Genomic DNA, 20,740 nt, shown 5'->3' with positions numbered 1-20,740 from the left:
CCAGAGGACTTGCCACCTGTCATGATGGAAAAACTGTATCAAGGAGAGGTAGAAAAGCTTGAGTTCTGTTTGGTGTTTTCGTTTAATTGACTGGATGGTGAAATACAGAGCACATCTATTAGGAAATGATCATCAATTTGATCCAGGAAAATCCTGGATTGCTTATGCTCTGCTGTGCTGTCCCTCCAGCAGATATGGGAGTGGTTGAAGTCCCCCAGGAGGACCAGGGTTTGTGACTGCGAGGCTGCTCCTGTCTGTTTACAGAAGGGTTTCCTGGCCAGACAGCCTACAGCAGACTCAAGTAATGTCACTTGTCCCTGTCCTCCCTTGAACGTGACCCGTAAGCTAGTGGTCAGCTCTTCCTCCATCCCCAGGAAGAGCTCCTTGCATTTCTGCTGGTTACTGGCATAGAGGGCACCATTGTCTCCTCATCATCTCTACCTGACCTTTCTAAAGAGTCTTCCATTCCAGCTCGGAGGAGCCGCCTCTGTGATGCCAGTGAGATCAAAGCCCTGCAGGCATGCACACATCTCAAACTCCTCTTGTTTATTCCCCATGCTACACGATGTATGGAGGCATTTTAGTAGGGTCTCTGATGACTCTGAGTTACTGGCAGCAGTGCTTGGAATTCCTTTTCGCTGCTCTCCTGCTGACATGTGATCCCTGTCTAGTATCTGGGCATCTATTGCTGACACTGACATCAGATTGGTAGGAATAGATGGATTGAGGCTCCCTTTCCCCACAACTTTAGTTTAAAGCCTTCTTCACCATCTTGGTGACATGGTAACTGAAGATGCTCTTCCCTTTGTCTGACAGATGGACCTGTCAGCCCCAGAAGACCAGGTTTCTCAAAATTAATCCCATGGTCTAAATAGCAAACATATGGCTGGTGTCACTAGTCCTGTAGCCATTAGTTGATTTACCAGATTGAACTGGCCCTTTCAAACCCCTTCCCTTTGACCAGGAGAATTGATGGAAAAGATACCTGCCCTCCAGAGTCCTTTACCACAGCTCCCAGAGCTCTGTAATCCCTCTGGATACTCCTCAGACTGCTCCTGCTCATATCATTAGTGCCCACTTGAAACAACAGCAGTGGATAATACTCAGCTGACTGTCTGAGGCTTGTTAGTTTCTCACTGATATGCCCAGTATGAGCCCTCAGTAAGCAGTACATCTCTCTAAGTGTGTCACTGGGCACATACCCATACTGTACATATGTTAAAAGATAAGCTTAAAATAAGGTGGGAAAAATGTGTGAAAAAAGTGATGGCATTCAAGGGGGACAGTTAAAACTCCTTTTAATAGCAAGTCTGGTAATTCAGGACAGAAAGCAGCCAAGAACAGATTTTCAGAGAAAAAACTAGGGATTCTAGTTGAGCATGAGTGAACATAAGTCATGTAGGTTTTGAGGGGTTTTTTATAAAAAAAAAAAAAGGTCATTGACTATGTGGAGTATATAACCAGAAGGGCAGTCTGGAAGATGCATGAAATAAACTTTGCACTCAGCTTTGGTAAGGTCTCAGCTGGAGCACTGTCCTCGCTTTTGAACAGTGCAATTCAAGAAAGATGTACTTTGACTGGGTAAAGGCCAAAAGTCAATTAGAAGAGGACTGAGAGATCCAGAGGACATATCCTCAAAGAAAGACTGAAAGAGATGGGTTTGTTTAGCCTTAGTGAGAAGGGACATTACAACAGTCTTTAACAGCCTCAGAAACTGTTATCAAGAGGAAGGAAAAAAATCTGCTCACCACATTAGTGGTGATAGGGCCAGAAGTAATAGGCTTAAATTGCAGCAGTGGGGATTTAGATTAGGCACGAGCCTGACCATTCAGTTTTCATCCCTGTCCCTCTCATTGGGCTCATTTAAATTCACTGACATAGACATGCAGCCCACCTTAACAGAAAAAGCTGTGATGACAGCTGTTTTACATTATTGTTCTCATATGCCCAATCATATCCATGGAATGTCCCTCTTGCTCTACCTGTATTATAGCTCTGCATATGAGAGTGTGTGTATGAGTCTTGATCTTTTTCTCTCTCTAAACACCTGTGTGTATTGTTGCATGAAGTACTGAAGGTACTGGTTTTCCTCATTCTTTCTCTTGCTGTTTGGCCCAGCAGATTGTTGTCTCAAGCATGTGGTTGTCCTGTGAAGGATAGAAAAATGAACAGCAGATGCTGTTTCAAGTGGTCTGTGAGAGGGGATTGCCACAACAGGCATTGCTGGTTGTGTGTACTTGTGTGTTGTCAAGTCACAGAGCGCTTTGAGGAGTAGGAGAAGGACACAATTTAGCTCTTCTCCAGGAAACAAGGAAGCAATTAACCAGTGATTTAGAAGGGAAGGAGAAAGCTGTATAATGAGGGGTGCATTTGGGGATGAGAGGGAGCCATGTTAGTTGACTTTGTGTGTGAAGAATTTCTCCACCAAAAAGCAGTGCCTTTCATGGATGCTGCTGCTAAGCCTTAAGAATGAGTAACTTCTGTGTTGGCAGGGTAGAGGAGAAACACATCTTTCAGTATGTAAACATCAGGTGCTTTCTGTCTTGTACTGTTATGACTGAGAATCAAGAGATTTGGGCCCCTAGTACTGAAGGGGTTTTAAAGCTGCAACTTTTTGAAAAAGCATGGAGGAAAAGAGTGTAATGGGAATCACAGCCTTATGTTTGTCTGCCTCTCTGCTTTACAGTCAGATCCGTGGCAGTAGCTGAAATGTAAACATTGCTTCCTCTGCCAACAGGCTGGGTTAGCAATTCATGTGTGCACAGTAGTCTCCTAATGCACAAATGTAATGATAAAACATTGTGGGTATGGGCCGATGTTACGTGATATGCCTTGTGTGTATGGTTCTTGTGTATGTAAGGTGTAGGAGGCATGCATATCTGCACATGCACACACTATGTGTATGCAAATACATGGAACCCAATGATGTTTTACCATGATGAACCTAATTCTTACCAGTTGTAAAACTGATCTAAATGTTACTGCCATGCCTCTCACAGTGTGCTGCTTATGTGCTTTACAAAGCCTGCTTTTATTCAAAGGGTTAGGATGAGATAGAGGAGCTTGAAAGGAGGGACTGGCTTGTTTTGGGTTTCATTTTGCTTTTTATTTCATGGGTTATCTGAGGCTTAGCACATAAACCAGGTACCCCAGTGGGAGTTTTTGACCAATGTGTTTCACCTGGAGATATGCTAGCTGTGTGGGTGGTAATGCTGTTGACTGATCAAAAACTTTTGCACTGTTCATTGCTCCAGTTTGTACTGGAGTGTAGGTGGTTTGGGCAGTCAAATGAACCTCATTCACTGACAGTTCAGACTGGCAGTCTTTCAGAATGCCTCATCGATCTCCTCAGCATTGGAAATGGGCATTCTTCCTGCAGGCTACCCTCTTACATGTCAGCCTGGGGAGCTGGAGTGAACAAAACAGTGGAAGGAAAACTGTAGGGGAGCAAGCTTATACTGTCCCCTGGAGGTAGATGCAGTGATTAAATAGGGAAGGTTTATCTCTTCTATTTGAAGGATTCGTAAGTTCTTTGCAAAGAGACTGAGATCTGAGTAAGATTGTTTTGGTTCATTACTTTATTCATTCACTACACTTATCTCTGAAACAGCTTTTTGGACAACTGCCTCTGGACTTATGACAAGAGCATTTCTGCTACTCCCTTTTTGGTGGGCACAGCTTGAATGAGAGCAACCAGACTATCCTGCTTGTTATTTGCCAATGGAATCTGGCATAGGCAGCATGAAAGAAAATATAACAGAAGTATAAGTGTTCCTGGGGCTGTTGTTAATGTGAAAATGCAGCTTTCAGTCACGTGTTAGCAATGTGGTACTACTGGGTCCCTTTTTTAAAGTGGTAGTAGTTATGTTGGATAGGATTCTCTATTCCAAAAGCTTGTAGTGTGCTGCTGACAACCTTGCCCCTGATCTCCTTCCACTTCTTCTCTTTCTTCTAAAGTCCCAGGCATGTCAGTGCCTTCTGTCCTGTGTTTGCTTGAGTTGCATTTCAGCATTGATTAACCCACCATCAATGATCCTCTTGAAGTATTTACGCATGAACATGAACCTTCTCTGGGGCCTGCCAGTGGATGCTGGATAGGATCCCACGGTGTGTCATAGTCATTGCTTAGTTTGTACAAGATTTTAACAAATTTGTTCAGAGCATAAGGCCGTCAGCTGTGCTAAGGCACTTGGGAGCATTGGTGGGACTGGAATGTGGCCTCTTTGGGGACATGGTGACAGACATCTATATACATGACCTTGGGGAACCTGAAGTAACAGGTATCATACTGGACAGGGAATTTATACTGGCAGCAGTGCATTGTAATTGATTTTGTAACTGGGCGGATTTGGTGCTGAGAGAGAATGATTGATGAGGTAGATGAGGGAGAGTGCATTTGTACTTGATAGGTGAAAAAGGTCAAGGGGAATGAGAAAAAGATTAGTGAGGGGAAAAAGAAATGGTAGGTGTGTACAAGAGAAAGAAAAAAGGAATATGAACATGGGAATGAAAGGAATATGGGAATATGGACAGCAAGCACGGTAAGAGCAGTGCATTAAAATAAAATTCAGACAGTGGGTATAATGTGAAAATGAATGTACCCTTGGAACTTAAATTTTTGAAGTGAGCATTCTAGGCAAGTTATTAAAATAAATAGTCTTCAAATTGTGAAGCCTGTCCTAGAGTGTGTAAAATCTCAGTTTTCCTTATTGATGACTCACAAAGAATCATTAAAGGTAATGCTGGTGAGATGCAAAAAAATATTGCAAATAGCATCGTTATCACCATCTTGAAAGAGACAATAACTCACCTGTAACACAAAATCAGCCAGGCTGTTTGAGGCAGGGAGTTGGAAAGTGTTTGACCATCTACGAAGCTGTTTCTGTGGCTTTGAATTTTGCAGGGTTTCACACAGCCTTCTGAAACTTTTGGTGCTCATCACAGGTCAAATAACTGCTGCCCTCATCTGTTCTGGAAGTTCTAAAGTTTCCATTTTGAGTTTAACAAAGAAGAGGAGAGTTTCCTGGGGAGCTTTTCCAGTTTGTGCCATCTGGTTCCCAAGGAACCTGTTAATGAAGACCTGGCTGTCCTTCTGCTTGAGTACACTTCAGCTGTTAAAGAACCAATCAATGCAATAGAGCTGTAATCAGACAGTCAAAATAGGCATCTCTGAGCAGTGGGAGTGTTGAAGCCTGTTTGCCTGTGAGTTATTTCTTAGTGTTGGATTCTATGTTGTAAAATAAAGATTGATTTCACGTCAAAGCTATTCCATTTGATGATCATAAAAGCATATAATTTTAAAATAATGCTTAAATAGTTGCCTGAATATGTTTGTAGGTAGAAATAAAGTTAAAAAAAAAATCAGAATATGCTTATATATCATTAACATCTCTCAATCACAAAGATAGCAATTAAATGTGAAACACAGGCCTGGGGAGGATGCTTATAGACAGAATACTCTCCCAAGAGAGTAAGTAAGAGAAACTGTGACCTAAAGGTAAAAAAATTAAAAGTGTAATGCCACTCTCTGTAGCTGAAATTATAAGAAATTGATGAAATAAGACAATTATCCAACTGAACATAAGAAAATAATCAAAATGTCCCCTTCCTTCTGGCAAAATATTTGTTATGCCCATATTAATCAAGTTATTCCCTACAGTAGACATATCATATGAGGAGTCTGGGTTTTGTAATGCTGGAAATGCTATGCATGACTCATTAAACGTTTATGGGGATAAAACAAAACATCATCAACAACAACAAAGCACCCCATTAACGTATAAAGGTTGGTTGGTTGGCTGTTTTGGTTTGTTGGTTTTTGTATTTTGCAAAATAAAGCAGCTGTCTGACCTTAAGTCAGTGTGAAACTCCCCATGACTGGTAAGTCCAGCAGCCAGTGGACCTGGGATGAGTAGAATGAGAAACTGAAACTGAGGATATCTCCTCCCATGGGTGCCTGAATATCCCTGGAGAACCAAGTTTGGGACTCTTGGCCTCTGTGATTCTGACTTCAAATCAGGGGATGCTGGAGACCAGAAGCTGTGGTTCTCTGTGTACTTATGGCCTTGAGGTTTCTCCTTTAGAGAGGCAGGCATGTTTGGTAGGTGTTAACAGTTCACCTTTAGTAGGTCTCTCTCCAAGTGAACCACTCTTCCACTTTACCAAAATCTTACTTTTTCCCTTTATTAACTTAATTTTGTGTTACTAAACAAAGAACTGCCCAGTCTAGGTGAGAAATGCTTTTCTACAGCTTTGAGTATCATCACTGAGCTGGTGGCTGCCCAGTATCTAATCCAGCTTTCATGCTCTGATGAATGTTCCCAAAAACAAGGGACATAATGTGGTTTTAAATCCTGCAAAATACTGGATTTATGTTTCCTACCCATTCCTCCTCCTTGCTCTGTTTCTTTGTCTCTTATTTCCTTGGGTTGTAGCCATTTTGAATGGAGGCCATCTTCTCTTTTGGCCTGAGAACTGGACTGGAAGCATTTGAACCTCAAATCCAGTTATTTTTAAATGTTTTATCATTGAAATTCAATCTACGTAAGTAAATAAAATGCCCACAAGAAAGTGAAAATTAACTGAATTAACTACTACTAGATAAAATAAGATAGGAAATAAATGAAGGAGAGAAATGTACGCACTATTAACTGGGCATGCTTTACATCTTCCTCAGTCCAGCCTGGCAAATATCCTTTTAATCTCTGTTTCATGCAACTTCAAGCATTTTTAGGAGCCAGGAGGCTGAGTTCTGTTGAGCAGGGCATGAAATTGCTGGAACCAAGCTGCCCATCCAAGGTGTAGAAAGGGATTACAATGTTTCTGTTGGGAAAATTTCACAGGTGCTGGAGAAGGGAGTTTTCCCTGCTTTGTTCTGGCCGACCCTTTTTTCCTTGCCCTTTTCAATTGCTCCCTGGGCATTCAATCACATTGGCTTCCTTAGTCTGGCTCCAACCCCAGTCTTGATGACTGCATTCAGTTTGTCATTCTTCCCCTTTCCTGCCGAATTTGGCAACTCCTTTCTCTTTTCAATAGCCACTTGCCATCACTGAGCTAACTCTGCACTCTGAATTTCTGTATGCTGACAGATCTGCTTCTATCATTGGGTCAGAATGACCTGTTCACGAACAAAATTACCCTCCTGAAATTTATTCTTTCTTGTTCCTCCTGCTTCCCTCCAAGGCAGCAGATTTCCTTATGTGCCATCTATTAGGATCCCGAGTCAGAATAGAAAAATAGCCTGCTTAATTCAGGGTCTTCTTTCTTAGCTAGATCCTTGGTTTTCCTCTACAGGCAGAGTGATCTTTTCTTCATCTTTTATAGAATGACATAGGTAAAATGATTTGGAGAGTTCCAGAAGGTCTCATGTTTCTTGTATTTTGCAGGGGTTTCTTAGATTTTTTTTTTTTAATAGGGTAGGTTTTGATTGATGGTATAGGTAGATGAGGACATGCAGTTCTCTTCAGTTCTTCCCACTCCTTTCTTCTTCTCTGTGAAGGAGCACACCCTGATGAGCACTAACTCCAGGAAAGGGAGTTGAGGAGCTTGACTACTGCTTTGCATTCTGGAGATGTTTCTTTCCCTGCTGAATATTTGTGCTTATTTCCCACCCATCTGTCCTGGGTGTTAGAACCCAATATTTTACCTCCTAACAAAGACACGCACAAACTTTCAAAGTTAAGGTTAAGGCATTTTTCATGTGCTGTTCCAGGCAGGTGTGTTTGGGTCCACCTTTGGGGATCCCCTTATGACTAGAAACCCTGAAGAGTTTCCTTGTTACTATGCTACCTGAGCTAATGTGATGACTTCTAAAGTTCTTTTGGCTTCCTCTTCCCTCCTGAGTCACAATAATGCAGGATGCACTATTTTTCCCTCTGTATCTTCCACCCTTTCAAGCTAACTTTCTAGGCTTCTGTCCTGAAAAGCATGTCATGATGCAAAATTATGTGACTGGAACTTGCGTACTCTTACTGTCCCATTGAAAGATTTATCTTTACATCTCTGATACTGCCAGTATCCAGAGCAGTGTCTAGAAGCTGCAGTGTCAGAATCCTGTCCTCAGGGTGGTTTTAGTCAGTAGGTACATGCTTTTGATAAAATGGTTGTCTTGAACTGTATTGATTGAGATCTTCATTTAGTTTAGTGCACAGCTTCTGTGCAGAGCTTCTGCTGCTTGTCTGATCTGCCAGCAGAAAAAGAACTATGGATTAAAAAACCAGGTTAGCTGCACTGTCTTAAAAAAAAAAAAAAAAAAAAAAAAGTAAGAGCATTCATTAAGCAGGTCAATACAACAATCATTTTTTTTCTAAGAATTCAGCTGAGCCCAGACGGCTCATGTATATTCTGGCTTCTATGATGGTTCTTCCAAACTTGGCATTTCTGATTCCCTATCTGCCCCTCCTTTCCCTTCCACATGCTTGACCTCTAGCAGCATTCCTTTGCTTGTCTTAAGGCCTTACATGTAGTTTCACTCTCCCTCTCCCCCCCAAGAATGTGATCCTGGCCTGAGTTTTCTAATTGTGTATAGCAAGGATAAAACTCCTTGCCTCGCTTGGCTGCCCCCTTGTTTGGAAACTCACACTAAACATTTCCACATGGTTTGCACTCTTTTTGCACAGCTAATTTTTTTTCCTTTTAAACTTTTTCTTGTTTAAAATAACCCTCCAGCTTCTTCTACCTTGGGCTGCTGGCACTGACCTCGCCTTGTTACTGTTTGCATTTCTTTTGTACCTTTTTGCAGCTTAAATCTCTGTGGGCTTTTAAATCTGTCAGCAGCCGCTACCAGGCTCAGTGTGCAATTTTGCTCACTGTTTTCACAAGTTTCCCAGCCCTGAACACTTTCCAAATGAGCCATTGTTGGGCTGAGTTAAAGAGGTATTGTCTCTGCTTGGATAAGGTTAGTGTGGGTGCCAGAATCTGTGTGTGCAGCATTTTAGTGCCACAATGTCATCTTGATATAGGACCCCTGGACACTTCCTTCTCCAAATATTTTAAACACATAGGGAAAAATCTCAAACCCCTGCCAAAACTGATTCGTTGAAACATTACTGGAAGATTTTCTTTATATTCCTGAAACTCTTAATTTAGACATCTTCATCTGTCCCTGCTCATACAGTCTGCTTGCCCTGAAGACCATTCTTTTTTGTTTAGTTCTCTTTATTAGCACCTAAAACTGGCAGCTTTGATTGGATTGGAGCCCTGTTCTGGTCAGTACTGGATTAATGTAGAGGAAGTAGCAATCTCTTGTTTGATAGTTTTAGAGACATGCATTGGAAAAGAGTCTGCTGTTATTCACCTTTTACAGAGGAGTAACTGAAGCTGTGGAATTAGGTGCTCAGTTCCAGATCACAGCATTATCCTTCATTTTACTATTGTAAGCTTGGCTTGGCTCTAAGAGTTTATGTTCTACTGAGCTCACTTTTCTTAACAGAGATTGAATATGCTGCTCTGATCAACCCAGTGTGGCGCTGTGGAATTCTGTCCTTTATGTCTGAAATGCTGGATGTCTTTGATGGGGACTGTGTGGTTTAGAGAACAAACATCTGGAGAAACATTTCAGCCTGTAGGTTGCTGATGACATGACAACTGTCTCATGGCCTTTGCTTAAGGATAGAAAGGAAATAGTTCAATTTCTCTACAGAAGAGCAATTTGGTATTCCCAGCCAGGAAAAAAAAAAGATGTATCAAACTTTCAGCCTTTCTCTAAGTGTCATAAGGAATGTCTGTGTCACATAATCCAGTGCTTTGAGTTTTTCACTTAATCCTATTCATGTGATCCTTCCCATCCTTCACTCATCATTAGTAATGGCAGTTTGACATGGGAGTTGTTCAGGCTGCCTTTCTTCATAGGCTGTGCTCTGACAGGGAGAACTCAAAGTAGCAAGGAAATCATCACGAAACCAAAAATCTTTGGAGTGTTTGGGAGCTGCTAAGTCCTCTTGATTGAAGGCTAGTCAAACATGCCTGATCCAAAAACCTCTCAACCTATTAGAACTTACCAATGCAGCTGATGACTGTTTTTTTACTGTTTTTCTTTTTCTCAATCTCCAGGATGAATTGGATCTCACAGACAAGAACAGAGAGGCTATGTTTGCACTCCCTCCAGAGAAGAAATGGCAGATTTACTGCAGCAAAAAGAAGGTAGTATTATTGTCCTCATTGGAGTAGCTGACCAATAAATTCTGTGTGCATGTTCATAACTGCATCTTGATTTGAGCTATGTGTTTATCTACTGTTTAGTCAAGAACATGAGTAAGTGATGGAAGGATTTTTATCAGCATGGATATGGCACAATTTTCTGATAAGTAATGTATGTACTTGTGATTTCTGAAGAGGGTCTTAACATCCTAAAATAGTACACTGTTCCAGTTTGAATCATTTACAAGTTTGGGGTTTTTTTGTTTTCTTGCTTGTGGGGAGATTGGGTTTGTTTGTTTGTTTTTTCTTTGAGCTGAATGAACAGCTATCATGGAAATGCATAAAGGAATTTTTAAAAACTTTTGTAGGTTGCTTAAATAGAAAAGGTATTGCTGAAGTCTTTCAGATGTCTTCAAATATCTGTAAAGTACACAACAATAGTGATGTCTTAGAACTTGGTAGTTCAAGGTCTTCCAGAGTTTGTAGGAAATGCTCCACAGTGCACTGGAAAGCAAGTAGCACCTGCTCGTAACACTTCTCCCTTCAAGGTCTTCAAATTTCTGACAGACCAGTAAAGGGATGATAAATCAGAGGCTGATCAATTACACTAATCTTTTGTTGCTGGCAGAATGATGGCCAAGTGAATGGATAAGCTGTGCCATTGCTGTGAAACTTCTAAACAAGGAATTTCTGCAGTAATGTGGCATTGGAAGAGTTTTGCTGCTCTAGGAAACATAAGGTCAGAAATGAAGATAACTCCAATAGCATGTATTTGTTAGCCATACATGTTAGGAGGAAAAAGTTGTGGTGGGTTTGCTGGTTTATTTCATTTCCCAAGTGTGCACGTCATGCTATGATAGCATCAGTCTTTAAACATAAGTCAGCATAACAGAAGGTACAAAGGGAGGTTTAGACTTCAATACTGAACTTGGCAGATTTAAATCCTGTGTTTGCTGCCTTTTTGTCTCCAAGTGGGGGCAATGAGCTTTCTTACCATGTAATTAAAGAAAACTAGTCTAATCAGGGTGTTTCACCTTCAGGGTTTTTTTGTTGGTTGGTTGGGTTTTTTTTTTTAACTTCAGACAGGGAAGTTAATAGAAATCAATTAATTACAGTGGCTCTGAGCTAGCAGTAGAGCACAGGAGCAGTCTAGGCTCCATTGTCTTCAGTGCTATCTCCGTTCCTTTTTCCTGCTGGTACACAGTGCTTGCAAGTGGAGGGAAGGTGCAGGCTGCTGTGATTAATGTCTGCTTTTACATTTTTGCTGGCCAGCTCAGCTGAGTTTTTCAGCTCTGGTAGGAGAGGATCTATTGGTTGCTGTTGTAGAGACATCTTACCTCCCAGACCAGTCAGTCTTGGCAAGAAGATTTGGGCTTTAATGTATTTAGTATGTTGGTTGGATTCACTGTTACATTGGGGATTTTGTTTTTGTTGGGGTTTTTTGTTTGTTTGTCTGTTTTCCCCTGTGTTCTACAGCAGTGGCTTTGCTGTAAGAATCTTAAAGACTTCCAAAGTTAAAGAAGCTGCATACTGGAAAATCTTCATAATGCACTTATAATGCAACTTCAGTTAGCTGAACTCCAGCTATCCAAAATGATGTGCTAACTGGATGGGATACCATTGCCAGATGTCTATTCATAACATTGTAGATACTTTCAATTACTTGAAACCTTAACTGTCCAGTGTTATTCACTGTTTCCCTCATAGGCAGTCAGATGATTGGTGATGACATCTCTCTCTAGCCCACTGCCTAATCCACCTATCATTGTTGTTTTGCAGTGACAGAGAAGCCTTTGCCAGGCTTCACCTGAAAGCAAAGCCCCCTTTTCCCTGAAGAATTTTCAGTCTAATTTTAGCCACAAAGGGGCCAATTTCTTAGTTGGCAGAACCCTTCCAGCTACCCAGGAGGGGCCCCCAGAGGGTTCTGTCTTGCTGATGTTGGGTTCTTGGCAAGCAGGGCCCTATGTTTTGAGATATGGCAAGTGGAAACAAAAAAATTACAAGGTCAAGAAGTGCAGACTGAGCCAACTGTTCTCAATTGTTAATCTCAGGTGCCTTTTCTAGTCTGAAAATAATGGAAATTCAGAGCTTCCTAATGTACTCTAAAGGTGATGAGATTAGTGGGCTGCCTTAAATAAGCAAATGTCACTTGCAAAAATGATGATTAGTCATTGTTGTAGACACACATTTATCTTGGCAGTCAGATGTTAGATGTAATCTTCTATGGTATTTGATTCAAATGTGGTGGCAGAAAGTCACTATTGTATTACAAAACTCATTCCACCTGTTCCTATTATCAAGCCTTTCTGAAGAAATGGAGGAAGGCAAGTAGGTCTGTGCACTGAAAGTTGTGTGCCAGGGCCACAGCTTGCCAGTCAACAGCCCACAGTAATCAAAGGTGGCTGAATTCTGAACTGAAATTTCATAATTGTGAGTGATACCTACAGAGTAGCATTCACACAGTATTTCACAGCCATGCTTGCTTTGGTCACTTTTGGCTATTCTGGGTTCATATTTGAGACCGTTAATATTAAAAACAAATCACTGATTATTTGACCTGAAAGAGTAGCTCTAGCTAGCAGCTCTAGTGGGTGCTTTGCTCTCATTGGTGGGATAGCTATTTATAAGGAATGAAGGCTGGTCTGTTGGAAAATGTTAATGTCTTCCCAATCTTAGCTGTTTTCTACCTTGACATTAATCAGTACAGGATTGACAATGGGAAATGGAGTTGGCTTGATTTGCATCAGAGGAATCACTGATTAGTCACCACTGATGGCACCCTGACCCTCTACCCAAACCACCAGTACATGTTTTAGATTGCCTCTTCCTCTGTAGAAGGAGCTTCCACTGATATTGTTAAGTCAGGCCATATGTAGAAAACACAAATTATAGTATCCTCCCTAAGTTCAGGTACTTTATTCTGGTTTTGTTTAGAATAATCTTAGTGTCTCACCATAAGCTGAAATTTAAACTTACATAAAACACCTCTGTAACTCCTCTCTCTAGATTTGCTACCAGATACAAGTTTTGCAGGAATTAAATCAAGCACTAGACCAAGATTTCAAAGATATTTATTTACAAATTTTCAATGTCAAAGTTTAAAAAACCAGTGTTCTTCAGTGCTGTTTTACCAGGAGCTGACACTAACATACATAACCTCATTAAATCGCAAGCAAATAATTATATAGAATGAAAAAATTGTTACCTCATTTGTCTCATCTATAAACAAGCTCATATTGGGATCCCAAACAGTGTAAAAAGCGCAGGTATTGCACTGCTTCAGCACACATTGCTTTGGATGCAGCCTGTGTTTCTAAGAATGAGCCCTCATTGTGCAGGCCATAGCTCATTGCCTTCTGAACAGCCCTACAAGCTGTTAGACTTACTGCTATTGGAAAGAAAGTCAAGTTGTTTTCTTTTTATGGCCTTTCCTGCCTCCAGAGACTAATTTGTATGACTTTGGCTGAGCAGATTTTAGTAGCAAGCACACACATTTTGCACAGTTAAACAAGTTAGGCTTTTTTTTCCACTTCTGTCTTTCGTTGAGGAAAAAAATTGGTAGCAAAGCTTTTTCCAAAGTAGAGTCAGACTGGACTAGTTGTATCATACAGCTTCTTTCCAATCAACCAAAAAAAAAAAAAAATCCCAACAAAAATCTCCATCCTTCAATTCTAATAATATATTGAGATCTCCAAAATATTTCAGTGTTATCTTGTACTCTTGTGATTTTAGTGGTATCCTAGAATAGTTGCTTTGAGTTGATTGTGCTTTATCTACTCAAGTGAGATTGTTTAAACTCAAGTAGTGAGGTAATTAGCAGCACACTGAAACTTTCTGGAAGTAGACATTCATGGTATCTGAGAAGAAATGCATACTTTTAATATGTAAATTTATTCTACTTTTTCTATTATGGGAAAGAGATTCTCCACAATAGCAAACTACGATATAAAAATTGAGGAAAATTTACCTGAACCATAGTCTGTAACAGCCAATATGTAGAAAATAAAAGAATATTCTTCATGACATCATCCTCTGCAATTATTTTTTAAAATATCCATTAATTATATTTTTCATCTACCTGATGACTATAAAAACTAATAAACTGGATATGAAATTAGGAGTCAGGAAACTCCTTGGTTCCAAAATGTCTTTGATTTAAATTGTTTTATACTTTCAAAGAATTGTCATTGTTATGTTTATGCATAAATGCTTTTCTCTCTACCTGAAGGAAAGATGATTGGTGATGACATAGGTAGTTAGGAAACTTTTGGAAGCATTGTGGCCATGCCATTGTCTTACACCTTTTCCCTGCACTATTTATACATGCCTTGGATGCATACAGCATTCCTTTCCCCTTTTCCCATTTTTTTTTTCTAAGATATATGCTGAAATATCTGAATATATTTTCAGATCAAGCACTGTTCATTCTTTTTCTTTTCTGCACTTACCTGTCTTCTGTGATGATCTTGTGGTGAAGTTTCTGGGTTTGGGTGAGCCCACTGTAAGGAGCAGGAAGGACAGAGTAGAAGGTACTTCTGTGCATTGTACAATCAATAAGGAGTCCAAGTCCTTTGGGCTGAGGTCACAGATCACTGCTGAACCACTGAAGCTGCAGTCCAGGTGCAGAATACCCCAGGTGTCCTCCTAAAACTTCTCTCACAAAGAAGCACCATCACTTTGCATTCAGTTCTCTTTTCCTAACATCCGGGCTGCATCCTCATAGGCTTTGAAATACTCTTGAGAATCTTAGCCTTAGTGGGACATCAACTTATAGTAGTTTTACTGCCGTCTTTTTATACCATTTGCAGCTCATTTTCACAAACTCCCACTTTGGTCCCGTGTTGCCTGTCTAGCATTATTGAAGATAATGTCTACATGTCTGGTTTGGGCCTTTTTTCTTTCTTTGAGAGTTTCTGTTTGAGCTTTGCCCTTGAGGTTTGCATTGTCAGCAAAATGTCCCCATAAAAAGTATTGCTTGATATTGTGCAGCTGGATATAGAGTAAGATACTTAGATCCCTCCAGCAGATTTCAAAGCTGCATTTGCAGCTTTTTATATAATTACCATAGCCTACCAGGGATGAAGGACAGGATAGATGCAAATATAAAATCTGGAGTCTTCCTTGCCTTTAGGGAAACCTTTCAGAAGTGAGTGAAAATTTCTCCACTTACTGTTTGCTCTACGGCTGCTGTGCATCTGTGGTTTTTCACTGTGAATCATAGTTTCAGATTGGTTAAGATAGAGAGACAGTTAGTTAGTGAAATATTTCTGTGCCAAAGTGAACTGGCAGGGCTTTTATTGCAAACCGTGAGGTCTTCTCCTTGCATTTAAGTCTTCATATGGAGGTTCTAAGAGCAGGAGACTGCATTACACTTGATGTATTTAGATAGGAGTTCACTTCTTCAAGTTCCTGCTTTAAAGTAGGAGATACATATTGAGATTACAGAATCAAAAAATGGGTAGGGGACCACAGTGGGATCGTCTGTGGCAAGCAGGGTCATTCTAGAGCATGTGGCAAAGGTTGCATCTGGACCATTATTGAATATCTCTATTGAGGGAAACTCCACAACTTTTCTGGATAACTTATTCCAGTGCTTGATCACCCACACGGTAAAGAAATTCTGCCTCATATTTAGGTGGAACTTTCTGTGCAGCAGTTTCTGCCTGTTGCCTCCTGTCCTATTGCTCAGCACCACAAAGAGCCTGGCTCCATCCTCTTGGCATCCTCCCTTCAGATACTGATAGGCATTGGTAAGATCCCCTCTCCATCATTCCTTCTCCAGGCTGAGCAGGCCCAGCTCCCTCAGCCTTCCCTGTAAGAGAGATGTTCCAGTCCCTTAATCATCTTTGTTACCCTCCACTGGACCTGCTTGGGAGCTCCACGTCTCTCTTGTACTGAGGAGCCCAGAACTGGACACAGCACTCCAGATGTGCCTCACCAGGGCATGAGCCACAAGACACACTACTGGTTTATGGACAGCTTGTTGTCCCCCAGGACCCCCAGGTCCTTCTCCACAGAGCTCCTTTCCAGCAGGTCAGTCACAGCTGTCAGCCGTGTGCTGGTCCATGGAGTTGTTCTTCCTGAGGTGCAGGACCCTGCACTTATAGTTTAATTTCAGACAGTTCCTCTCTGCCCATCCCTCCAAGCTGTTAAGGTGCTTCTCAAGAGCTGCACAGCCCTCTGGGGTATCAGCCACTCCTCCCAGCTTTGTGTTGTCAGTGAACCTGCTGAGGAGGCATCTGCTCCTTCATCCAAGTCACTGATGAACTTGTGAAACAATACTGGACCCAGTATTGAACCTTGGGGACACCACTGGTGACAGGCCTCTAACTAGACCCTGGGCCACTAGATCCCTCTGGGATCTGCCATTCAGCCAGTTCTGAGCTATTCAGGACATGATACATTTTCCCTAAAGAAGAGAGAAAATGGTTCTTCATCTGGTCTCATTTAGTGATATAGTATGCCAGATGAAGATCACACTATTGTGTTGTCTGAGTGTGGGTTTTTGGTTTTGTATTGTCTGTTCTGAGCTACGAAAGCCCTTTGGGGTTCATCCTTTCTGTATGAAGACTGCCAAGCACGTGGTTGTCCCATAATAAATAAAGTGGGTGGTTTGAAGTTGTATTGTTTTCAATTCTATCTTCTTGCATTATTTTTTCCTCTTTGAAATACTCTTAGAGTCTGTTATTGATTTGGAATATTAAACTGTTTTGGTAATGGATTTATAGCTTTAAGGAGCATTTAATGTGTGCCTTATAAGTTCCTTTCTTTAGAGTTGTTGTTCCATATGTGGTATCTGGGAGCAGCAGACATGAACAGAGAGGATGGTTTCCTGCAGTATTTGAGAAGCCATTTGTAAGGACTCACAGTTTGATGAGTCTTGGATGTGACTTCATGAGAGATTTTCTTTCAGCTCTGCAGGAAGTGTTGAAGGGGAGTATGAGTGGATGTGGGGGTGGGTACTTTTACTCTCTCCTCCCTGGGAAGTCTGGAAAACACAGGGGTGACCCTCACAGCATGTGTGATAGCTTAACAGCAATAGCAGTTGGTGGGCAGTAGGAGGCTGAAGAAGCTGTGTGGGATTTTGAGTGCGTAGTGTAAGCAATCTCTCAATTAGCAGTATTGATGATTAATCGATGGGGGTGTCTCATGGCCACAGGGCAAAGGCCAGCAAAGTCACACTGGATATGAAGAATTATACTTTATCTGAAATCTTTGGTACATCAGAAAATTGTTTCTCTTCCTACCAATGCTTTGGAAGTTTGTGGCTGAAGTTCAGCTTCAGTCAACATTTTACTTTAACTCAATATTGAAACCTTGACAATGACCTGAACAACCTTAACAAACTTTGACATCAGCTCTGAGTGGGTCCCATCTTCTCAAGGCCCCTTCTATCCTAAATTGATTTGTCATTCTCTAAACTGTTCATAAATCAAACTAAGAAAGCAGCTGTATGGCCCTATAAAGAAAGGGAGCATCAATAAGGCTTAATGCAACCTCCTGTATGCTGTCCTGTATTACTGCTGTGAGGCCATCTCCTTGCAACAGGCAGTAGCAGATGCTATTTGGTTCCCTCTCAGTGCCTGGGATCCATGGTTTCTTTTTGTCTGAGAAGATCGCATGACTTCCTTAGCTTAGAAGGCTGCTGGTGAAACAGTCTGAAATGTAGAAGCACTCAAATTAATTCCCTGAAGATAGACTTGCCTTCAGTTTGCCTAGGGCTCACTGGAAATCTCATAATGCTGGGAAATCACAGTGGGAGGATGTTGCCCTTTGCAAACCACGGCATTCCTTCAGCTTGATGTTTGGAAAATGCCAGCAATTGTGGAGTTAACTTCCTTTTTTCCCACCAGCATCTGTTCCTTTTTCTGTTAGCAGAATGACTTCATGCTCAGATGTTTGGAATGATTTGTTAGCTTGATGCTGACATTGGGTCATTTTGGTATCTTTAGTCTAGGTATGGAAGAAAGGCAAAAGACTTCAAAAATTACTTTGCTATAAATGCAAGTAGGCTTAAGAAAATCAAATTCAGAAACTCTGGAATTCAGAAACGCTGGCCTATGACAAGTACAGGACTTAAAAGAAAATAATAAAATGCTGCAAGAGTGTCACTAATGCAGCAAAACCGCACATTTCCTGATTAGTGGTGTACATGGGCCTTTTCAGTGTGAAAGAGCTGTTTGATTGATGGTACCTGCTAATGTGTGTCATTGGCTGAAGCACTAGCTCCCAAATTTGGGCAGCACCATTAACACAATGTAAAGTAAAGCCTAAAATTATATACATCTCCTTCTACATCTTTTAATGCAGAGAATGTGTTCTCACTGGAAAAATAAAACTGGGGATTCATGTAAGACACCATCTCATACTTTTATAGTTCCATATGATTAATTTAGAAATTTTATTTCACATAATTATAATATAAATTTGTTGATGTTGCCCAATTATTTTTTAAGCAGGTCAGCATACTTGAGAAGAATCATTGCCTCTTTCTTATGGTTTCTCTTGGACCTCCTGTAATTGTTTCTTCATGTGTTTTGCTTCTGTAGTAAAGACCTCAAAGTGTGTACTTGAAGAAACACTATAGTAGGCTTAATGATGTTAGAGACTCCTCTTAACTTTATTTTCCTTGAAGTCACTCTTGTAATGGTTTAAAGTGTAAGTTTAGAGTCAAGAAGGCAAAAATGCATGCACAATTCAGAGGATATACCATTATTACAGCTTGGAATTGTGACACCTAAAAGACCACATTGTAGTGGACGTAAGAGGAGATAAGTTTTTCCAAGTTGTCTGCTTTATTTGGTTTATGTTTTCTACGTTGCAATGCCAACAGTTGCAGATTTATTTATTTATCCTAGCGTAAGAGGTTACCTTGGGTCAGGGTCTTGAAATTATATATTTATTTATGTATAATTGAAAAGTATTTTCTTCCCTGCCCCCCATGGGAACAGAATGGAATATTTTTAGTTCCTTCCTCCCTCTCCTCTCCAACAAAAAAAAGTTTAGCTGCTCCTTAAAAAAAATGCCTTCTTACCTCCTTAGTCAGACTGCTGAAGATGTCAATGCCATAAACTTGCCACGGTATTTGCAATAGATATTATGAGTATGAAGAATTTGTGTGTCCATCTTGCAGGTCTGTGTTTTTCAGGTGAGCTAGTACTAGAGTTCTAACTTCCATTGAAGTTAGAACTCAACACTAATCAAAAATCAGGCTCAAAATAGTCCTGAGTTAAACAGATTGTCATCATCATGCCTAATGCTGTGTTTTGCATTTGGCTCGCCTTCTGTGGGAGTTTTGGGAGGACTCAGTGGAAGCAGATTTGACCCTAGTATGAAAAAAAAAGGAAAAAAAAGAGAAACATTTATCCAGCTGTCATCCACTAACATGGTGTAATTCGATGTACTTAAGAACAAAAATAATGGCGAGCAGTCCAGTTCTGCTGCATGGGAAGTGCATGTAAATACTGATACCACTGGATTATGTTCTGTCCTTGTCTGTCCTCTTGCACAAGTTCTGATTCTTCACAATCCAAGTATGAGCCCATCCTGCTAATAGCATGTAATAATAATAATAATAATAATAATAATGATAACAACATATACTCTCTACAGTGCTGTTCTCACCATTCAGATTATTGCTTTGGTGGATATGCAAGAGCAAAGAACGTATAAATAACAAACGTGTTTCTGTGGTGTTTGAGAAGCAAATTTGGCAGAGATCACTCTGAACTTCACTGAGTGTTCATGACCCTTAAAAAAAGCTAGTGAATACTGAGCAGGAAGAGTTGCTGAATTTCTATCTTTTTAGTGAGAAGTTTAGAAATGGACACAGTAAAGAGTTGTCGTGAGAATATAGTGACAGCCATGAAGAGAAAGAAAGGAATTGCCTTCTACTTTCTGGAGAGTTAGTTTTCGTCGCAGTCAGATGTGAGAGTTTCATTGATGTGCCTTAATTGAGCTGAAAGTTACACTCTCTTCCATGATAATTCAGTGATGTTGAAAGGTACTTGGTACCCCAAACACTTTGCTGATGTACTAAGTGAGAGAAATGAAAGCTGGGAGAAACAGTTTTACCTGATTTTTTGGAAAGGGTGGAGATAAAGCACCTGAGTGAGACATCAAATACTGGGCTAGCAGCTTAAGAGCTGTGGGCCCCTCAGACTGTATTTATTTCCTTTGTTTACTTGTCCAACAGCTCCTAACTTTTTTTTTTTTTTTTTCAATAGTGAAGGGCTAAATGATGGAGAAAAATGAAAAATACATTGGCTGCCCTGGCCATCTTACTGTCATAATTCTTAAAAAAGGGCCCTGAGCAGAAGTGAACTAAAGTGTCACTGGAAAAACAGACAGTGTACATGTTATGATCAGTGAAGAGAAACCTTTTAGAACTTGGTATTAAAAAATTCTCTTGTGTGCTTCCAGAAGGACTTGTCCTAAATGTCTCTGCTGGCTGTGTGTAGGTGTGTCCTTGGTAGTTCTGTGTCTCTGAGCACAGTAAGTGACATTTCATTCCCATCATCAAGCATCATTCAGGGTGTTTGCCATGAATCGTAAGTGACTTCATTTTATTTACAAAAGATTTGAAGTCATTGCTTGTTGGAGA

At 40.6% G+C, this 20,740-nt stretch overlaps 1 protein-coding gene across 4 annotated transcripts in view; it reads left to right on the top strand.

Moving 5' to 3' along the window:
* DAAM2 (dishevelled associated activator of morphogenesis 2) overlaps positions 1–20,740 on the top strand; it is a 202,322-nt gene that overhangs the window by 95,268 nt on the left and 86,314 nt on the right. For all 4 annotated transcript variants that reach the window (XM_036380209.1, XM_054514303.1, XM_036380208.1 and 1 more), the window contains one exon: positions 10,051–10,140. In XM_036380209.1, the coding sequence (XP_036236102.1) occupies positions 10,051–10,140 (90 nt within the window). The remainder of the gene's footprint in view (positions 1–10,050; positions 10,141–20,740) is intronic.

Source organism: Molothrus ater, chromosome 3 (genome assembly GCF_012460135.2).
Source record: "Molothrus ater isolate BHLD 08-10-18 breed brown headed cowbird chromosome 3, BPBGC_Mater_1.1, whole genome shotgun sequence".
Classification (NCBI taxonomy): Eukaryota; Metazoa; Chordata; class Aves; order Passeriformes; family Icteridae; genus Molothrus; species Molothrus ater.
The sequence above is the reverse complement of the archived record's forward strand: the minus strand, read 5'-3'. Positions and strand labels throughout refer to the sequence as shown.